This window comes from Hemitrygon akajei, chromosome 11, assembly GCF_048418815.1.
Source record: "Hemitrygon akajei chromosome 11, sHemAka1.3, whole genome shotgun sequence".
NCBI classification, from domain to species: Eukaryota; Metazoa; Chordata; class Chondrichthyes; order Myliobatiformes; family Dasyatidae; genus Hemitrygon; species Hemitrygon akajei.
Window position 1 is genome coordinate 167440081 of NC_133134.1, and position 21109 is coordinate 167461189.

Here is a 21109-nt window from a genome sequence, read left to right on the forward strand (position 1 = left end):
TGCAGCTGACCTAAGGGCACTGTTGGAGGTATGGCAGGCCGCAATGCCAAGCAGGAAACATCTTCCTGTAAATCTCACTGAGATTCAACTTCCTGCAAGCATTCACAATAGAACAAAGAAATACAGTAGAATCAATGAAAAATTATACAGGAACACTAACAAATAACCAATGTGCAAAAGAAGACAAACTGCACATACACAAAAAAATCAATAAATAGATAAATAATACTGAGAACATGAGTTGTTGAGTCCTTGGCATTTAGTCCATAGGTGGTGGAATTAATTCAGAGTTGAGGTTGGAGAAGTTTTAACTTTCTCCAAGATTAATCTTACGCTTCCCTCCTAAATAGCCTTCCATTTTCTTTAAATACAACATAATTTGCTAAACATGATACATTAACAAACTAACCAATGTACAAAAGAAGAAAAATGTGCAAATAAATAATCCTGAGAACATGAGCTGTAAAGTCCTTGAAAGTGAGTCTGTAGGTCATAGAATCAGTTCAGAGTTGTGGTGAGTAAAGCTATCCCCTCCAGTTCAGGAGCCTGGTAGCTGAAGGTAATAATTGTTCCTAAACCTGATGGTTTGGGTCTGAAGGCCTCCATACTCCTTGCTCATGCTTCTAGGTACTTATGACTCTCCGTGTAAAAAATCTACCCTTGACATCTCCTCTACACTTTCCTCCAATCTCCTTAAAGGATATATCCTCGACCAAGGCTGCCCAGGGAGAAAGGCTCTTATGAACTTCATTGAAGTCATCTCTCATCCTCCTTAACTCCAAACAGAAAAGCCCTAATTCTCTCAACCTATCCACATAGGACATGCTCTCCAATCTGGGCAGCACCCTGCTAAATCTCCTCTGCACCTTCTGTAAAGCTTCTACATCCTTCCTACAATGAGGTGACCAGATGGAACATAATGCTCCAAGTGTGGTCTAACCAGAGTTTTATAGAGATGTAACATTTCTCTCACACTTCTTGAACTCAATCCTCCAACTAATGAAGGCCAACACAATATACAGTACTGTGCAAAAGTCTTAGGCACATATGTATATATAGCTAGAGTGCCTAAGACTTTTGCACAGTACAGCACTGTAGTATTTTTATGAATTTCACTGTACTGCTGCCACAAAAAAAGCAAATTTTATAACATATGAGTGATGATAAACCTGATTCTGATATGGAGTCACTATTGTGGACTGAGAGTGGGAAGGGAACAGTGAGGGGGAGGGAGTGGGAAGCACCAGAGAGACATTCCTTAATGCTCAATAAACTAATTGTTTGGAATCTTATGACCTTGCCTGGTGCATCAGGGTTGGGTGTACCTACACCCATGCCATCCCACCGCTAGCATTCTTTCTCTGCCTCCTGACCCACACGCCACCCTTGCCATTCCCAACATCCTTTGCAAAACCAGATCTACAAACTCACTCTTCACTCCATGTTGACAAATACAGTACTGCACAAAAGTACACACACACACCCTCCCCGCCCCCCGCCCCCCCCAAGACTTTTGCACAGTACTATATGGCTTCTAAACAACCCTATCAATTTGCTCAGCAACTTTGGATGTGGACCCAAGATCCCTCTGATCCTCTACAATGCTAACGATCCTGCCATTAGCCATGTGTTCCAGGATGTGTCCCAGCTGTGGCCCTCCGAACAGTACCTCTCATCCAGCCTCTCCTCTGTCTCCTTCAGCTTTGCCCTCAGGTGTCGGATGCAGACCTCCTTTTGCTGTAGAGGTGTCAGGTACTGCTCCGGGCTTGGGGGTTTGATGCCGTGATTCTCACTGCAGGATGAATACTTACTGGATCGTCTGCCAGGGGAGTTCAGAAAAAAAACTGTGAGATCGGGAAGCAGGCTGCAAAGGTTTTAAAAAAGAGATTCTGCTGATGCAGGAAATCCAGAACCACACACACAAAATGCTGGAGGAACTCAGCAGGTCAGGGAGCAGCCATGGAGAGGAACAAACAGCTGACCTTTCAAGCCAAGACCATTCTGCAGGACTGGAAAAGATGGAAGAAGCTGGAAGGTGACAGGTGAGATTAGGTGAGGGGAAAGTGGGTGAGGACAGCAGGGAGAATGAAGTACGAAGCTGGGAGGTGAAACGTGGAAGTAAAGGGCTGAAGATAAAGGAATCTGATAGAAGAGGACAGTCGTTCTTTCCTGTAACATTTACTTTCCATATTAGGGCACCACAGTAGCAGAATGATGCTATTACATCTTGGGGTGTCACGAGTTCGGAGATCACCCCCGGCACCATCTGTAAGGAGTCTGTATGTCCTCCCTGTGGAATGTGTGGGTTTTCTCCCGGTGAGCCAGTTTCCTCCCATCCAAAAACAAGTACTGGTTAGTAGGTTAACTGGTAATTGTAAATTGTCCCATGATTAGGCTCGGGTTAAATCGGGAGATTGCTGCACTGTATCCCAAGTAAATAAATGAATGAAAGAACGAATGTTTCCAAGACCTATCCCCAGATTCTTTCACTCAGCTACACATGAGAAATAAGTTCCAGCAGCCAATTAACTTACTGACCCCTATAACTGCCTATCAATCAGCCTCTTATCCAGGGTCATTTGGTTGGCCCAGGTTCTCAGGGCCTCCCCCTCCGAGGTAAGGCTGCAGGCATCGGACCTTAGCACTCTCCTAGGAATGACCTTCAGGTTGGGTCGTTGGGTGATACGGTCAGTGTGGATGCCCTGGTCCCAAAGGGTGGCCTGCAGGCAGTTCCCTTGTGCCCAGTGATGGCCCAGGCCAGGCCGAGAAGCTGAGACCTTCTAATGGACAGTCCATCCCAAAGGGCAGGGAGTGGTGGGAGGGGACAGGCGCCACCTCAATGCCCTTGAGGTCGCCCACTCGCTTATTCAGTTTGATGCAGGTGGAGCTATGGGTCAAGGACTTTGAATTGTAAGTTCAAAGATGCAGCAAGATTAGGCCACCACGGTAATGTAGTGGTCAGCACAATGCTTTTACAGCTCAGGGTGTCAGAGTTCGGAGTTCAATTCCAGCATCCTCTGTAAGCAAGTTTGTGTGTTCTCCCTGTGATTATGTAGGGTTCCTTTGGGTGCTCTGGTTTCCTCGCAAGTTCTAAAGATGTACAGGTTAGGGTTAGTGAGTTGTGGGCTTGCTATGTTGGTGCCAAACAGGGCAGTTCACCTGCTGAGTTCATGGCGACACGTGGTCTGCTTCGAGCAAGATCATCAGACTCCGTTGGACACGGACACAAACGATGCATTTCACTGTATGTTTCAACGTATATGTGACAAATAAAGCTAATCTCTTACAGTCTCCGATCAGAATCCCTCAGTGAGATTTGACTTGATTCTGAATCGAGAACTACAGAAGTGCCCAGGAGATATGGCTGCTGCCTATCTGCGCACCAGCTGCAGCCTATGCAATGCATTTATTGCGTCTGCTCTGACCCATACCTGCAGAAAGCAGCTGCATGGGTGGTGGGTGAACTGCCCTGTTGGAGGGGTTGAGCGGTGCCCCTCCCGCTTACCTGGGTGTGGGGCTGCTGTCACTGCCCTTGTAGGAACCGGAGTTGCTGCTGCTGCTGAGGGAAGATGCGGTGCAGGCGTCTCGTGGGCCAACAGGCGGGGAGCTGCGTCTGGAGGGCCGGAGCAGGGGCTGTGTCTCGTGCGGCGCCGACGCAGGGGCCAACGCCGCCTTAAACAGGGAGGAGAAGCCTCTTCTTCCGTGGAGGCCCCGACTGGATGTAGGGGAGAGACGACCATCAGAAGATTTAGATTTAGAGATACAGCACGGTAACAGGTCCTTCTGGGCCACTGCCAACCACACCCATGTGACCAATTAACCTCCTAACCCGTACATCAGTGGACAGCGGGAGGAAACCCAAGCGGACATGGGGACAGCGGTGGGAAATGAACCCGGGTCACTGGTGCTGTAGTAGTGTTACGTTAACTGTACATTACTGTTTCACCTCAAACTTGCAGCTTACACAAAAATACCACAAAATACTGGGTGCAACTTGATACATCGGAGTTCGGAGTTCAATACCAGCGTCCTCTGTCTGGAGTCTGTGCCTCCTCCCCGTGGAATGTGTGGGTTTGCTTCGGCTGCACTGGTTTCCTCCCACAGTCCATAGATGTACCGGCTGGTAGGATAATTGCTCATTGTAATTTGTCCCATGATTAGGCTACGGTTGAATAAGGGGTTGCTGGGGGCGGCCTACTCCGCTCAATATCTCTAAATAAAAAATTAAATAAGCTGAACCAAAACCCACCAACTTTATTTTATTTAGAGCTACAGCACAGTAACAGGCCCTTCTGGCCCAATTATAGCCATGTGGCCAATGAACCTATCCACCCGTACATCCTTGGACTGTGGGAGGAAACCGTAGCACCCAAAGGAAACTCACATGGACATGGAGAGAAATTACACTGTAGAAGTGTTACACTAACTGCTACACCCCAAACTTGCAGATTATACAAAAATAACACAAAATGATTCATAAAGTTTTGAGCCCTTCGGCACAACCCGTCCATGCAACAAGATGCCCATGTTTGGCCAATATACCTCTAAACCTTTCTGTTGTAGGGGAAAGAACAGTGAGGACTAAATAACTAGTAAATATTGATATGGATTGTGTTACTATGGTAACAGGAAACCACTGACAAAACCTCGAGGTAGAGACATGGAATGAAGCCATTGAGATTGTCCCAACAAGCTGCATCTTCATCTGGTATGGGAGCAGCCGAGCATTAGACTAACACTCCCTACAGAGGACTGAGAGAAAAGCAGAGGATTATAGGGGTCTCTCTACCATCCACTGGGGACAGTTATCAGATATGCAGGGCCCTTAGTATTATCAAGGATCCCACCCAACCATCCAACATCCTCTTTGACTTTCTACCATCAAGCAAGAGACCATGATGCATAAAGATAAAGATTTCAAGATGGTAAAGAGCTTCTTCCCTCAGACCAGCAGGCTTCGGATCTCCCTACCTCATCGCATCTGAAGTGTCACCAAATAATTTGTACTGTACCCTATAGTATTTACCTAATGACTTAACTTTGTTTATCTATGAGCAATTCATTTGTAGATTTATTTATTTCTTTATCATGAGCACATCGAAACATACAGTGAAATGCATCGTTTGCATTAACAATGTAAGGATGTGCTGGGAACAACCCACAAGTGTTGCCACCCATTCTGGCACCAATAGAGTATGTCCACAGAACATCACAGAATACAACAAGCAACAAAACAATGTCCTTTCCACCCTCCCACCCACGCTATACAGTCCTGTGCAAGGTCACAGCTTTGTCTCCTACACTTCAAGGAATAAGGTCCTAGCCTGCCCAACCTCTTTGTATAATTCAGGCCTTTGAGTACTGGCAAAATTCTCACAAATCTTTGCACCCTTTTCAGCTTAATAACCTCTTTCCTATAACTGTACACAAAACCCCAAGTGTAGCTTCACCAACATTTTTTACAACTGCAAAACATATAGTCGGTAACCTGACTGATGAAGGCCAATGGGTCAGACAATGAGGTGACCAGAACTGAACACAATATTCTAAGTGTGGTTTAATGTTATGATTGTCATGGAAGATTTCAACATGCAAGTCAATTGGAAAAATCAGACTGGTAATTGATTTCAAGAAAGCGAGTTTGTTGAATGCCTATGAGATGGCTTTTTTGAGCAGTTTGTCATTATGCCCTTTTCTCACTGGTACAGAAGCCTGAAGACACACACTCAGCGATTCAGGAACAGCTTCTTCCCCTCTGCCATCCGATTCCTAAATGGACATTGAAGCTTTGGACACTTCCTCACTTTTTAAAAAATATACAGTATTTCTGTTTTTGCACATTTTTTAAAAATCTATTCAATATATGTAATTGATTTACTTATTTATTATTATGTTTTATTTTATTATTATTTTTCTCTCTGCTAGATTATATATTTCATTGAGCTGCTGCTGCTCAAATAGTACAACAGTGGCTGACAAGGGAAGTCAAAGCTAATGTGAAAGCAAAAGAGAGGGCATACAACAAACCAAAAATTAGCAGAAAGACAGTGGATTGGGAAGCTTTTAAAAATCTATAGAGAACAACTAAAAGAATCAATAGGAGGGAAAAGATTAAACATGAAAATAAACTAGCAAAGAATATCAAAGGGGATAGTAAAAACTTTTTCAAGTATGTACAAAATAAAAGGGAGATGAGAGTGGATATAGGACTGGTAGAAAATGAGACCGAAGAAATAATGGCAGGAAACAAGGAGATGGCAGATGAACTATACGAGTATTTTGTATCTGCTTTCACTGTGGAAAACACTAGCAGTGAGCCAGATGTTGAAGGGTGTGAGGGAAAAGAAGTGAGTGCAGTTACTATTACAGGGGAGAAGGTGCTCAAAAAGCTGAAAGACCTAAGGGTACATAAGTCACTCGGACCAGATGAACTACACGCTAGGGTTCTGAAAGAGGTCACGGTAGAGATTGTGGAGGCGTTATTAATGATCTTTCAAAAATCATTGGACTCTGGCAAGCTGCCAGAGGACTGGAAAATTTCAATTATCACTCCACTCTTCAGGAAAAGAGGGAGGCAACAGAATGAAAATTATGGACCAGTTAGCCTGACCTCAATGGTTGGAAAGATGTTGAGTCAATTGCTAAGGATGAGGTTATGGACTACTTGGTGACACAGGACAAGGTCAACATGGTTTCCTTAAGAGAAAATCTTGCCTGACAAACCTATTGGAATTCTTTGAGGAGATTACAAGTAGGATTGATAAAGGGGATGCAGTGAATATTGGACTTTCAGAAGGCTTAGGACAAGGTGCCACACATGAGACTGCTTACTAAGTTAAGACCCCATGGTATTACAGGAAAGTTACTGGCACGGTTAGACCATTGGCTGATTGGTAGGAGGCAGCGAGTGGGAATAAAAGGATCCTTGTCTGGTTGGCTGCCAGTGACTAGTGGTGTTCTGCAGGGGTCAGTGTTGGGACTGCTTCTTTTTATGCTGTATATAAATTACTTAGCTGATGGAATAGATAGTTTTGTTGCCAAGTTTGCAGATGAGATGAAGATTGAAGGAGGGGCAGGTAATGTTGAGGAAACAGGTAGGCTGCAGAAGGACTTAGACAGATTAGCAGAATGGGCAAGAAAGTGGCAAATGAAATACAATGTAGAAAAATGCATGGTCATGCACTTTGGTAGTAGAAATAAATGTGTGGACTATTTTCTAAACAGGGTGAAAATCCAAGAATCTGAGATGCAGAGGGACTTGGGAGTCCTTGTGCAGAACACCCTGAAGGTTAACTTGCAGGTTGAGTCTGTGGTTCATTTCAAGAGGTCTGGAATACAAGAGGAAGGACATGATGCTGAGGCCTTTCAAGGCACTGGTGAGCCTCACCATGAGTATTGTGAAGAGTTTTGGGTTCCTTATCTAAGAAAAGATGTGCTGGCATTGAAAAGGGGTCAGAGGAGGTTCACAAGGATGATTCCAGGAATGAAAGGGTTATCATATGAGGAACATTTGATGGCTCTAAGTCTGTACTCGATGGAATTTAGAAGGATGAGGGAGGATCTCATTGAAACCTTTTGAATGTTGAAAGGCCTCAGCAGAGTAGACGTGGAAAGGATATTTCCCATGGTGGGAGAGTCTAGGACAAGAGGACGCACCCTCAGGTGTATTTAAGGCAGAGCTTGATAGATTCATGATTGGACACTGCATTAAAGGTTATGGGGAGAATGCTGGGGAGTGGGGCTGAGAAGGGAAAAAAAAAAATCAGCCATTATTGAATGGCAGTGCAGACTCAATGGGCCAAATTACCTAATTCTACTCCTTTGTCTTATGGTCGAACCAGGGTTTTATAGAGCTGCAACATTACCTTGTGGTTTTTGAACTTAATCCCCCAACTAATGAAGGCCAGCACATCATATGCCTTCTTGACCACTCTATCAACTTGCTCAGCAACTTTGAAGGGTCTACAGACGTGGACCCCAAGATCCTTCTGAACCTCCTTCACGATCTCCATCAGTCAACTGTGGATTGTCCACTTCACTGAGACCATTGCAAGCAGTACCAGTGGTGGTCTTGCCTACCTCCGTGGTGCTGAAGGTCTTCTGCTTCCTGATCCTGACATGGGGGTCACTGTCGGGAACCACCAGACAACCTGGAAAAGCAAGATATCCACAGTGAAAATCCTCCTTGAGCCACAGCCAGAGGTCCTCTAGGGTTACCAGCCCTGGATATCTCTCATCATCACCTGATCTCTTGCCTCTAATCGCCCCTTCTCTTTTCCTTCTCAATGGACAGCCGATATCTCACCCTCACAGTGCCTGATCTTCTCACAAAGTTCTAGGCAACAGTACATTAGCTGCTCCAAGAACCATTACAGCTTCATGTTGGGTGAGATTAGAACTAGAGGTAATTGGTTAAGGGTGAAAGATGAAATATTTAAGGGAATCTTCTTTGCTCAGAGAGAGGTGAGAATGTGGAACGAGCTGCCAGTAGAAGTGGTGGATGCGGGTTCAACTGCAACATTTAGCAGATGACTGGACAATTACATAGGGGTTGTGGAGGGTTATGGGCCAGGTGCAGGTGGATGGAACTAGACAGAATAACAATTCAGCACAGAATAGGTGGACCAAAGGGCCTGTTTCTGCACTGTAGGGCTCCATGGGAAATGGGTGAGCCCTGGGATGGAAGTCCCACTCACTTAAGGATGGTGAAGCATCTTCCATAGCCTCTCCTTTCCAGACGTAGTGACTGCTGCAAGACTACGGCTAGACTTGCCATGCAGGAGGTCACTCGCATATGGTGTCTCCTACACTACTGCCATAGCAATGCCTTCAGGTGGCATGCCTGTTATTACTGAGTTTGCTATGTCATGGCGTGACTGAGTGTATATAACTGGGTGGGCAGGCTGGGCTCATCAGCCTTGGTTGGCAGCCAGCCTATGAGAAGGACAACTCCAATTCCCAACCTGGGTAGATGGGACTCATTAGGCTTGGCAGGCAGTCTGTCTAAGAGAAGGAAAACTCTGATACTCAACCTACAGCCTTGTGTTCGTTGCAATCACCGCAGCTCACTGTGCCGTTGTGGAATGTCCCCTGGGCTAAAGAGTGGAATCGGTCCATGCACATATCCTCACTATAAACCTATGCAGTGCTGGCGGGAAGAGAAACCTCATACAGCGACAAGAAGGGGTGCCTCTATAGTCACCAATGATTGTGCTGTCGCTCCTGAGGACTCTTCTTCCCTACTGATCTTCACAAGCAAAGATCCAGCCATCATCAGTGCTCTATGACTATGCTGGCTTTCTAGCTTCAGCATGGGTGAGACTAGAACAGATAGATTAGGGATATTTAAGAGACTTTTCCTTTAAATGCTGCTGAAACCTTTGGATCAAAGCTTTGTACAGCTATATCCGGGAGAAAAGATGTTGAAAAAATTTGTAAAGATTTAACCGGACTGTGAGCTTCAGCCAAATGCAAAGAGTACATTGCCTGGGACTGCTTTGTTTCAATCAGTGGGATGTTTAATCAAGATGTAGAAAACCCTTCATTAGTCAGGGGATTGAGTTCAAGAGTTCAATGTTGCAGCTCTATAAATCTCTGGTTAGACCATACTTAGAATATTGTGTTTAATTCTGGCCACTTCACTTTTTTAGAAAGGATGGTAGAGGGGAAATTTACCATGTTTTATGAAAAAAGGTTTAGCTGTTCTCTTTCGAGTGAAGGAGGACGAGGTGTGACTTGATATTGGTGTACATAAATACAGTAGAGTGGACAGTCAGAGGCGTTTTCCCTCAGCAACAATGGCTCATACTAGAGTGGAGGCAATGTCAGAGGTAAGAGTTTTTCTAACACAGACAGTGATGGGTATGTGGAATGTTCTGCTGGGGATGATGGAATAGGCAAATACATTGGGACATTTGTCAAAGATAGGCTATTGAATGATAGCAAACTGAGGGCTCTGTAGGAGGGAAAGGTTAGATTAATCCTATAATAGTTTATCAAATTGGCACATTATGGGCCAAAAGACCTGTACTGTGCTGTACTGTTCCATGTTCTAAAACTGAGAGGCCAAAATAGGATGAATAGGAGGACCCAGTACCCCTAGCAGGGAGGATAATAATCGGGGCAGAGATTGAATGTGATTAACAAAAGTTTTTGAGGATTGCAATAGGAGCATCTGCAGCTCACTGCCGGAATTAGAAGCCAAAACCCTCAATATATTAAAAGAGTACCTGGGTATGCACCTGATGTTTCCTCATCTACACAACGAAGGGGAGATGGAAACAATGATTAGATTGTTAGTTGCTTCAGGTGTGATAGAGTAGGAGGGGCCAGAGGAGGAGGTGTTGCATTGCTTGTCCGAGAAAATCTTATGGCGGTGCTTTGGAAGGATAGATTAGAGAGCTCCTCTAGGGAGGCTATTTGGGTGGAATTGAGGAATGGGAAAGGTGTAGTAACACTGATAGGAGTGTAATATAGGCCACCTAATGGGGAGCGTGAGTTGGAAGAGCAAATGTGTAAGGAGATAGCAGATATTTGTAGTAAACACAAGGTGGTGATTGTGGGAGATTTTAATTTTCCACACATAGATTGGGAAACTCATTCTGTAAAAGGGCTGGATGGTTTAGAGTTTGTGAAATGTGTGCAGGATAGTTTTTTGCAACAATACATAGAAGTACCGACTAGAGATGGGGCAGTGTTGGATCTCCTGTTAGGGAATGCGATAGGTCAGCTGACAGATGTATGTGTTGGGGAGCACTTCGGGTCCAGTGATCACAATAGCATTAGCTTCAATATAATTATGGAGAAGGACAGGACTGGACCTAGAGTTGAGATTTTTGATTGGAGAAAGGCTAACTTTGAGGAGATGCGCAGGGATTTAGAGAGAGTGGATTGGGTCAAGTTGTTTTATGAGAAGGATGTAATAGAGAAATGGAGGTCATTTAAGGGTGAAATTATGAGGGTACAGAATCTTTTATGTTCCTGTTAGGTTGAAAGGAAAGGTTAAAGGTTTGAAAGCGCCATGGTTTTCAAGGGATATTAGAAACTTGGTTCGGGAAAAGAGGGATGTCTACAATAGATATAGGCAGCATGGAGTAAAGGAATTGCTCGAGGAATATAAAGAATGTAAAAGGAATCTTAAGAAAGAGATTAGAAAAGCTAAAAGAAGATACGAGTTTGGTTTGGCAAATAAGGTGGAAGTAAATCGGAAAGGTTTCTACAGTTATATTAAAAGCAAGAGGATAGTGAGGGATAAAATTGGTCCCTTAGAGAATCAGGGTGGTCAGCTATGTGCGGAGCCGAGGGAGATGGGAGAGATTTTGAACGATTTCTTCTCTTCGGTATTCACTAAGGAGAAGGATATTGAATTGTGTAAGGTGTGGGAAACAAGTAAGGAAGTTATGGAACCTATGACAATTAAAGAGGTGGAAGTACTGGCGCTTTTAAGAAATTTAAAAGTGGATAAATCTCCGGGTCCTGACAGGATATTCCCCAGGACCTTGAGGGAAGTTTGTGTAGAGATAGCAGGAGCTCTGACGGAGATCTTTCAGATGTCATTAGAAACGAGGATTGTGCCGGAGGATTGGCATATTGCTCATGTGGTTCCATTGTTTAAAAAGGGTTCTAGAAGTAAGCCTGGCAATTATAGACCTGTCAGTTTGACATCAGTGGTGGGTAAATTAATGGAAAGTATTCTTAGAGATAGTATTTATAATTATCTGGATAGACAGGATCTGATTAGGAGTAGCCAGCATGGATTTTTGCGTGGAAGGTCATGTTTGACAAACCTTATTGAATTTTTTGAAGAAGTTACGAGGAATGTTGACGAGGGTAAGGCAGTGGATGTAGTCTATATGGACTTCAGCAAGGCCTTTGACAAAGTTCCACATGGAAGGTTAGTTAAGAAGGTTCAGTCGTTAGGTATTAATGCAGGAGTAAAAAAAATGGATTCAACAGTGGCTAGATGGGAGATGCCAGAGCGTAGTGGTGGATAATTGTTTATCGGGATGGAGGCCGGTGACTAGCGGGGTGCCTCAGGGATCTGTTTTGGGCCCAATGTTGTTTGTAATATACATAAATGATCTGGATGATGGGGTGGTAAATTGGATTAGTAAGTATGCCTATGATACTAAGGTAGGAGGTGTTGTGGATAATGAGGTGGGTTTTCAAAGCTTGCAGGGAGATTTATGCTGGTTAGAAGAATGGGCTGAACGTTGGCAGATGGAGTTTAATGCTGAGAAGTGTGAGGTTCTACATTTTGGCAGGAATAATCCAAATAGAACATACAGGGTAAATGGTAGGGCATTGAGGAATGCAGTGGAACAGAGCGATCTAGGAATAACAGTGCATAGTTCCCTGAAGGTGGAGTCTCATGTAGATAGGGTGGTGAAGAAGGCTTTTGGAACGCTGGCCTTTATAAATCAGAGCATTGAGTACAGAAGTTGGGATGTAATGTTAAAATTGTACAAGGCATTGGTAAGGCCAAATTTGGAATATTGTGTACAGTTCTGGTCACCGAATTATAGGAAAGATATCAATAAATTAGAGAGAGTGCAGAGACGATTTACTAGGATGTTACCTGGGTTTCAGCACTTAAGTTACAGAGAAAGGTTGAACAAGTTAGGTCTCTATTCATTGGAGCGTAGAAGGTTGAGGGGGGATTTGATCGAGGTATTTAAAATTTTGAGAGGGATAGATAGAGTTGACGTGAATAGGCTGTTTCCATTGAGAGTAGGGGAGTTTCAAACGAGAGGACATGATTTGAGAGTTAGGGGGCAAAAGTTTAAGGGAAACACGAGGGGGAATTTCTTTACTCAGAGAGTGGTAGCTGTGTGGAACGAGCTTCCAGTAGAAGTGGTAGAGGCAGGTTCGGTATTGTCATTTAAAGTAAAATTGGATAGGTATATGGACAGGAAAGGATTGGAGGATTATTAGCTGAGTGCGGGTCAGTGGGACTAGGTGAGAGTAAGCATTTGGCATGGACTAGCAGGGCCAAGACGACTTGTTTCCGTGCTGTAATTGGTATATGGTTATATGGTTATATTACACAGCTTCTCTTATCTTTTTGCACAAGAGATTCTGCAGATGGTGGAAATCCAGACTCGATGTTTCAGGCCTAGTGCCTCCATCAGGACCCCTTCAGGGATGGTGCTAGAAGCAGATACATTAGGGTAATTTAGATAGGATCATGGATGAAAGAAAATGGAGGGCTATGGGTTGTGTAGAAGGGAGGAATTATATTAATCATGAATTAGATTTACATATTGTACGTTGGCATCAGGAATTCTGTTGAAGGGTCTTAACTGAAACATTTGACTCTTTATCCATTCCCTAAATGTTGCATAACCTGTTGAGTTCCTCCAGAATTTTGTGTGTAGTTTCAATAATTCAGCAGGTCCTGACTTATTGTCCACTTTCAGTTCAGGTACCTTGGAATGTATCGCTGTGTGTAAGACATTAATGCTGTTTCGGTTCTCGGCCTGAAACATCAACTTTTGTTCATTTCCATAGATGCTGCCTGACCTGTCGTGTTCCTCCAGCATTTTGTGTGCATTGCTTTGGATTTCCAACATCTGCAAACTTTCTCCTGTTTAGTGCTGTTTTGTTTGGCTGTATTCATGACAAATAAACTTTAACTATTATGTCCGTATAGACAAAACTCTGATGCTGTAGTGAACTGTATTTTATATACTTAAGAGACACAGCATGGTAACAGGCCTTTTAGCCCAACGGACCCATGCCATCCAATTACACCTCTGTGACCAATCAACCTACTAACCTATACATCTTTAGAATGTGGGAGGGAACCGGAGCACCTAGAGGAAACCCACGTGGCCACAGGGAGAATGTATAAAAAATTCCTTACAGAGTCGGGTCACTGGCATTATCATAGCATTATACTAACCACTACACTAGCATGCCCCCACCCCCACCAAGTATAGTTTAAGAGCAATACCAATCAAAAACAAATTTCTCAACATGTGCCAGTGATATTGAACCTGATTCTAGAATAGAACACACTCCTCCTTAAGAATTCCAAGCATCTTCTCCTGTCAGTGTGATTGGCAGATGATAGATACTAAACAGCTAACACAGTATCTTGTTGTTTCCAGGGTAACGGTAACACTTAATCATTCAGACAGGTCACTCAAATAGCAGCATATAATTTTTTCCACTGATAAATCATTTCCACTTCCTTTTGGTCATGTTGGGTTAAACTGGTCGCTTCATAAATACATTTCTCCAGAACAGCAAACACGGTGCTATTCAGTAAAATCAATTCAGAATCTTCACTACCATCCACTTTACATTGAGTCCCATCTACAGTCTCAACTCCACCATGAACCATTAGTCCCAAGCCCCACTGCGAACAAGGAGGGCTGGGCATGGGGCCAGCAACCGCATCCAGCAAAAGCCCTGTGCTACGGTAACACCAACAGAAGCTCCAAAGACCTCATCCCTGAGGGAGGAAGGATACACCAAGAAATTGGGCTACACCGGAGTACAACATGAAAGACTGGCCCAGGACAGGGACCCTGAAGAGGTAACATCAGGGATGATAGGCCATCTGCAGCCTCAGAATTCAAGAAGGACCCTTTAGAACAGAGATGAGGAGGGATTTCTTTAGGCAGCTTGATGAATCTGTGGAATTCATTGCCACAGACGCTGTAAAGGTCAAGTTATTGGATATATTTAAAGTGGAGGTTGATAGGTTCTTGATTAGTCGGGGTGTCAAAAGTTATGAGGACAAAGAAGGAGAATGGGGTTGAGATGGAAAATAAATTGGCCATGATTGAATGGTAGAGCAGAACTGATGGGCCAAATGGCCTAATTCTACTCCTATGACTTATGGGCTACTGAAGAATGATGACAAGCAATACAGGACGGTAAGCCTGAAATCACCATGGAAAGTACCATAGAAATATCGTTCAGAAGTCACACAGCTTAGTATGGCAACTGCTCTGCCTATCACAAGGCCAGTATCCCATCCCCTCTATCTGTCTACATTTCTCACTACCTCAGGAAAGCAGCCAACGCAGTCAAAGACCGCACCTATCCCGAAAGCATGTATCACCAGGCTCAAGGACAGCTTCTACCCCACTGTTATCAGACTCCTGAACATGTGTCTTGTATGATACAGAACTCTTGATCTCTCAGTCTACCCCATCGTGGCCCTTGCTCCTTACTTGCCTACCTGCACTGCATTTCTCAGTAACAGTAACACCATACTTTGCATTCAGTTCTTATTTTTACTTTTGTACTTTTGCAATATACTTATGTTTGAAATGATCTGTCTCGATGGCATGCAAGCAAAGATTTTCACTGTATCTCAGGACATGTGATAATAATGAACCGATTACTGTCCACGGGGTATTTATTTAGAGATACAGCACAGAGCTGGCCCTTCCAGCCCACCGCCCAGCACCCTGGCCTAATCACAAGACAATTTACAATGACCCAATTAACCTACCAACCGGTACATCTTTGGAAAATGGGAGGAAACCGGAGCACCCAGAGGAAACCCATGCAATCACAGAGTGGTCATACAAACTCCTTACAGATGGCTTTGGAAATGAACTCTGAACTCTACCCTGAGCAGTAACAACATTGCACTAACTGCTACCCCACTGTAGCGCACACCCCATGAATGGGTGATCAATGGTGGCCCCACTGACAGCATCACCTGCTTACAGGATAGATATCATTAAGATTGAAAAAGTTCTGAGGAAATTTACAAGTGTAAAGCCCTGGTTCGCATGGTTGATATTTTTCTGTTATGCTTTTCTGTTCTCTGTTCAAGTTTGGGTTACTGTTGAAGATAAGAGCTAGGAGAATTGTGTGCCATTCATTCGGGATGAACGGATTCTGGGGCGATTTCTCTGGTGACAGACACTAAGGTTGGGCTTGGGGCTTTTGATGAGGGAGAAGAGAGAAGACACCATAGAGAAGTTGGAGGAGTCAACCTGGAGAGAGGCCGGGATTTGATGAAGCCCAGGGAGATCGAAGGAGAATCGGCAAAGAGGAAACTGTGAGCTCCAACTTGTGCACATTAGACTGTTTCATTTAAAATGAGCTTTTTTCTTTACTAACCCTTTTGTCAAATTAAGAATTATAAAGCTAAATCATTTAATTGTATGTGGTCTACTGTCTGTTATTTTGTGGCACTGATTTGTAACAGGGTAACCAATCACGCAGCATCCACACAAACAGGGGGATTTGGGGGGCTGGCACTTCAATCTCCCAAGTTTGGTGGGGCCGGAGGGTGTCTTCCCTGCACTTACTCTGGTTTCAACAGAACCAGAGTGTTACACAAGGTTGTTGCTAGGACTTGTTATGGGGAAAGGTTGAATAGGTTGGAACCTAGAAAGTAGAAGGTTGAGGGGAGATTTGATAGAGGTATACAACATTATGCGGGGAATAGATAGTGTAAATGCAAGCTGGCATTTCCACTGAGGTTGGGTGAGACTAGAATTAGATCTCATTGGTTAAGGGTGAAAGATGAAATGTTTAAGGAGACCCTGATGGGGAAACTCTTCACTCAGATGGTGGTGTGAGTGTTGAATGATCTGCCAGCGTAAGTGGTGGATGTGGGTTCGATTTCAATATTTAAGAGAACTTTGGGTAGGCACAGGGATGGGAGGGATATGGAGGGCAAGGTTACAAGTGTATGTCGATAGGACTAGGCAAATTAACAGCTTGGTACAGACTAGTTGGGCCGAACAATCTGCTTCTGTGCTGTAGTGCTCTGCCTGGAAGAACAAATGAAGGCAGAATGATAATATAGTGATTAGCATAATGCTACTACAGAGTCAGTGACCTGGGTTCAATTCCTGCCACTGATTAAGTATTTTTGAAGTTCAATGTCGTAATGGGGGGTGGGAGGAGTCCTGTAGAAAGATCCTGCAGAAAATGTTCTACCAGTGACCAGATAATTTATCCACATGCACACAAATTGTTGCTGGGCATCTCAGCAAGCCAGGCAGCATCTGTGGAATCTGATGGTTCATTAGACCATAAGATATAGAAGCAGAGGTAGGCCAATTGGCCCACTGAGTCTGCTCTGCCATTCAGCTCCCTCGCCACTGAGGTTCCGTTACAGCTGGTGACACGTGTTGATATCTGACAAGACATTTAAAGTACCGTAAACCTTCCCCATTCAGGTGCATTATTTTATGGCTACTAAGGGCAGCGCAGTAGTGTGGGGGTGGGCGTAATGCTTTACAGTGCCAGCTGTAAGATCAAGGATCAACTACAGCCACTGTCTGTAAGGAGTTTGTACATTCTCCCCATCACTTTGTGGGTTGTCTCCAGGTGCTTCAGTTTCCTCCCATAGTCTAAAGACGTACAGCTCAGAAGGTTAATTAATCATATGGGTGTGATTGGGGGGCACAGGGTCATTGGGCCAGAAGGTCCTGTTACTGTGTTGTATCTCTAATTTAAATAAACAATGAAAGTAGTTTATTCAAAGGCAACACGAGTGAATCTGCAGATGCTGGAAATAAATAAAAAACACAAAATGCTGGCAGAACTCAGCAGGCCAGACAGCATCTATGGGAGGAGGTAGTGATGACGTTTCGGGCTGAAACCCTTCATCAGGAGTGGTCGAGGGGGGATAAGAAGTGGGGGGAGGGATGAAGTAGAGAGCTGGGAAGTGATAGGCTGGAGGGAAATGGGCTAGGGGGGAAAGTAGAGAATTATGGGAAATAAAAGAGAAAGAAAGGTAGGGCTGGGGGGAGAGATTATAGTGAGGGGAGAAAAGAGAGAAAGAGAACCAGACTAAAATTATAGATAGGGATGGGGTAAGGGGGGGGGGCAGGGGTATCAACAGAGGTCTGTGAGTTGAATGTTCATGCCGGCAGGTAGGAGGCTACCTAGGCAGAAGATAAGGTATTGCTCCATCGACCTGCGTGTGGCCTCATCTTGACGGTAGAGGAGGCCATGGACAGACATATCGGAGTGGGAGTGGTCTGTGGAATTGAAGTGTGTGGTCACAGGGAGATCCCACCACTGCTGGAGGACTGAGTGCCGGTGTTTGGTGAAACAGTCTCCCAGTCTGCGGCGGGTCTCCCCAATGTATAAATGGCCACATTGGGAGCACCGGATCCAGGAGTCTGGGAGACCGTTTCGCCAAACACCGGCGCTCAGTCCTCCAGCAGTGGCGGGATCTCCCTGTGGCCACACACTTCAATTCCACAGACCATTCCCACTCTGATATGTCTGTCCATGGCCTTCTCTACCGTCAAGATGAGGCCACACGCAGGTCGATGGAGCAATACCTTATCTCCCGCCTAGGTAGCCTCCTACCTGCCGGCATGAACATAAAACTCACAGACCTCCGTTGATACCCCTGCCCTCCCCTTACCCCATCCCTATCTATAATTTTAGTCTGGTTCTCTTTCTCTCTCTTTTCCCCCCCTCACTATAATCTCCCCCCAGTCCTACCTTTTTTCTCTTTTATTTCCCATAATTCTCTACCTTCCCCCTAGCCCATTTCCCTCCAGCCTATCACTTCCCAGCTCTCTACTTCATCCCTCCCCCCACTTCTTATCCCCCCTCGACCATCCCATGTTACTTCACTCCTGATGAAGGGGTTTCGGCCCGAAACGTCGTCACTACCTCCTCCCATAGATGCTGTCTGGCCTGCTGAGTTCTGCCAGTATTTTGTGTTTTTTATGGAAGTAGTTTCAATAGTTATCTTCAAAGTAGAATTAGATAAATATTTTAAAAGGAACAATGTAAGGTTTTGTGAGAAAAGAATGGGGCAAATCAGATCTTATCAAGGAACTATCACAGGATCAAAAGGCTGACTAGTTTCTTTCAGTGATGTTTGGTTATACAAGAAGAAACTACACCTGGACAAACCTGTTAACCATTTACTGAGGAATGGTGAAGCATTAACTCATCATACCAAGGCTTGTGCTTTTCTCCAGACTTCAGTCCCTCATCCTGGGCTGGCACAGACAATCCACTGCCCTCATGATCTTCAGTCACCGTGTTCGGTCTGGAATTCGATCCAGGGACACCAATGTCTCTCCTGTAAAGAAAGTACAGCTTCAGCTTCTCAGGCAGTTGGCCAGCACCAATCATTACAAAGGCATCAGGGTGAGTGGGTGCAGGAAGACTCCAGTCTGCAACTGGTGAGACTCAGACAGCCGTCACCTGCCACCAGACCTACAGTTTATCACCATTCAACTGTACACACATATACAGCTAAACAGAACATCGTTCCTCTGGGGCCAAGATGTACATATAGTCACACACAGCACATAGTTACAATACAGTGCATACAGTCACAAAATGATATCAGCACAAGTCCATGTGTGGCATGACCTGGAGAGTGACAGGTTGACATAAAGTGTGAGGTACATGATTATGTGAGACAGTATATTGTCACTGAAACTATCATAATGAAACAAGCAGTCATATAAATACATGAAACAGCAGCAATAAAAGATGAAAAGTGACCAGTGCAGGATGAGAGTGTGTCTGTGAGTTGAGGAATGGAGGGATGGGAGTGACAGGGGGTCGGCAGGGTATTCAGACAGGGTGAATGTGTTTGATGGGTGGCCATTGGCTAGACGTTCAGAATAATTGCTAGTACAATCCATCAGGCCAGTGTGACTGCAGCCAGATAAAGCGAATATTGTCACACACGAATGAAGCTTTGGTCTTTGTCAATCACACTTAGTTTGCAGTTTCAGGGATGGCTTTTGTGGAGTACAGCCAGAAACCAGAGAAAAAAGCAGTCCAGTTTGTGATGATCAGTCAGTCAGTGCCTCAGAGCAATTATCCCATTTAATACCCTGATTGTTGACCTTCATTGCTCCACACACACGGCTTCAGAGATTCCACACGGAGGAGTGATGGGGAAAGTGGAACAAGTCTGGGTCACAGCAGAAACATAAACATAAGGGTGGGCGCAGTAACGCAGTGGCTGCACAACGCTTTACAACACTAGCTGTAAAATCTGGGTTGAATTCCTCTCGCTGTCTGTGAAGAGTTTGTACTTTTTCCCCTGTGACTGTATGGGTTCCCTCTGGGTTTTCTCCCACATTTGAAAGATGCACAGGTTAGGGTTAGTATGTTGTGGGTACGCTATGTTGGTTTTCGAAACATGGTAACACTGGCAGGCCAATCCTTGCTGCTTTGATTTCACGTAAACAGTATATTTCACTGTAGGTTTCAAAGCAGATGTGATAAATAAAGCCAATCTTTTCAATATCTTTAAAAGATGTTAAGAGCTGCTGACAATCTGGGGATGATTTTATACTGTCGGAAGATCTGGAACAATACATCGTTGTTCAAATATAAATGCCAGCTCATTTCAGATGGAAATAAGGCATTTGTTTTCCTCTCTTGGGGAGCAGATCTTCAAAAAACTTTCTGCAGAGGGCGTAGTAGCAGAGTCTGTGGCCTCTGCTACAGGAAAGGGGTTTACAAGTACATGGGACTAAAAAGTTGAATTTACAGTCTAACTATTAAATGATAAAGCAGTCTGAGGGGCCAAGGAGCATTCCTGCTTCTAATTTGGACATTCATATAACATTGCCCATCAGTGCTGAGCATTAGCTTTACATTCACATGTACATCGAAACATATAGTGAAATACATCGGCTACGTCAGCAACTGACACCGTCTGAGGATTGTGCTAGGGACAGACCACAAGTGTCGCCATGTTTCTGGCGCCAGCATTGACTCTGTGGCTCTTTTATTAGATGCCTCCCGTACCTAATAAGGTGGCCACGAAGTGAATGTTCGTGGTCTTCTGCTGCTGCAGCCCATCCACTTCAAGGTCCAACATGTGCGTTCAGAGATACTCTGCTGCTCACCACTGTTGTAATGCGTGGTTATTTGAGTTACTGTCACCTTCCTGTCAGCTTGAACCAGTCTGGCCATTTTCCTCTGACCTTTCTCATTAACAAGGCATTTTTGCCCACAGAACTGCCACTCCACTGGATGTTTTGTTTTTCTCATCACCCTCTGTAAATTCTAGTGACGGTTGTGTGCGAAAATCCCAGGAGATCAGCAGTTTCTGAAATACTCAAACCACCCTGTCTAGCACTAACAATCGTTCCTCAGTCAAAGTCACTTGGATCACATTTTTTCCCTA

At 44.5% G+C, this 21109-nt stretch overlaps 1 protein-coding gene across 9 annotated transcripts in view; it reads right to left on the bottom strand.

The window, feature by feature from the left end:
* The window catches only part of LOC140736254 (syntaphilin-like), a 60935-nt gene that overhangs the window by 5983 nt on the left and 33843 nt on the right, over positions 1–21109 (bottom strand). For 7 of the 9 annotated variants that reach the window (XM_073062185.1, XM_073062187.1, XM_073062186.1 and 4 more), the window contains 4 exons: positions 18908–19033; positions 8080–8150; positions 3506–3715; positions 1670–1819 (listed from right to left, as the gene is read on the bottom strand). In XM_073062185.1, coding sequence (XP_072918286.1) covers positions 1670–1819; positions 3506–3715; positions 8080–8120 — 401 coding nt within the window. In that variant the 5' untranslated portion in view covers positions 8121–8150; positions 18908–19033. Of the gene's footprint in view, positions 1–1669; positions 1820–3505; positions 3716–8079; positions 8151–18861; positions 19034–21109 lie in introns of all 9 variants that reach the window. The other 2 variants (XM_073062192.1, XM_073062193.1) reach the window with 2 other exon arrangements.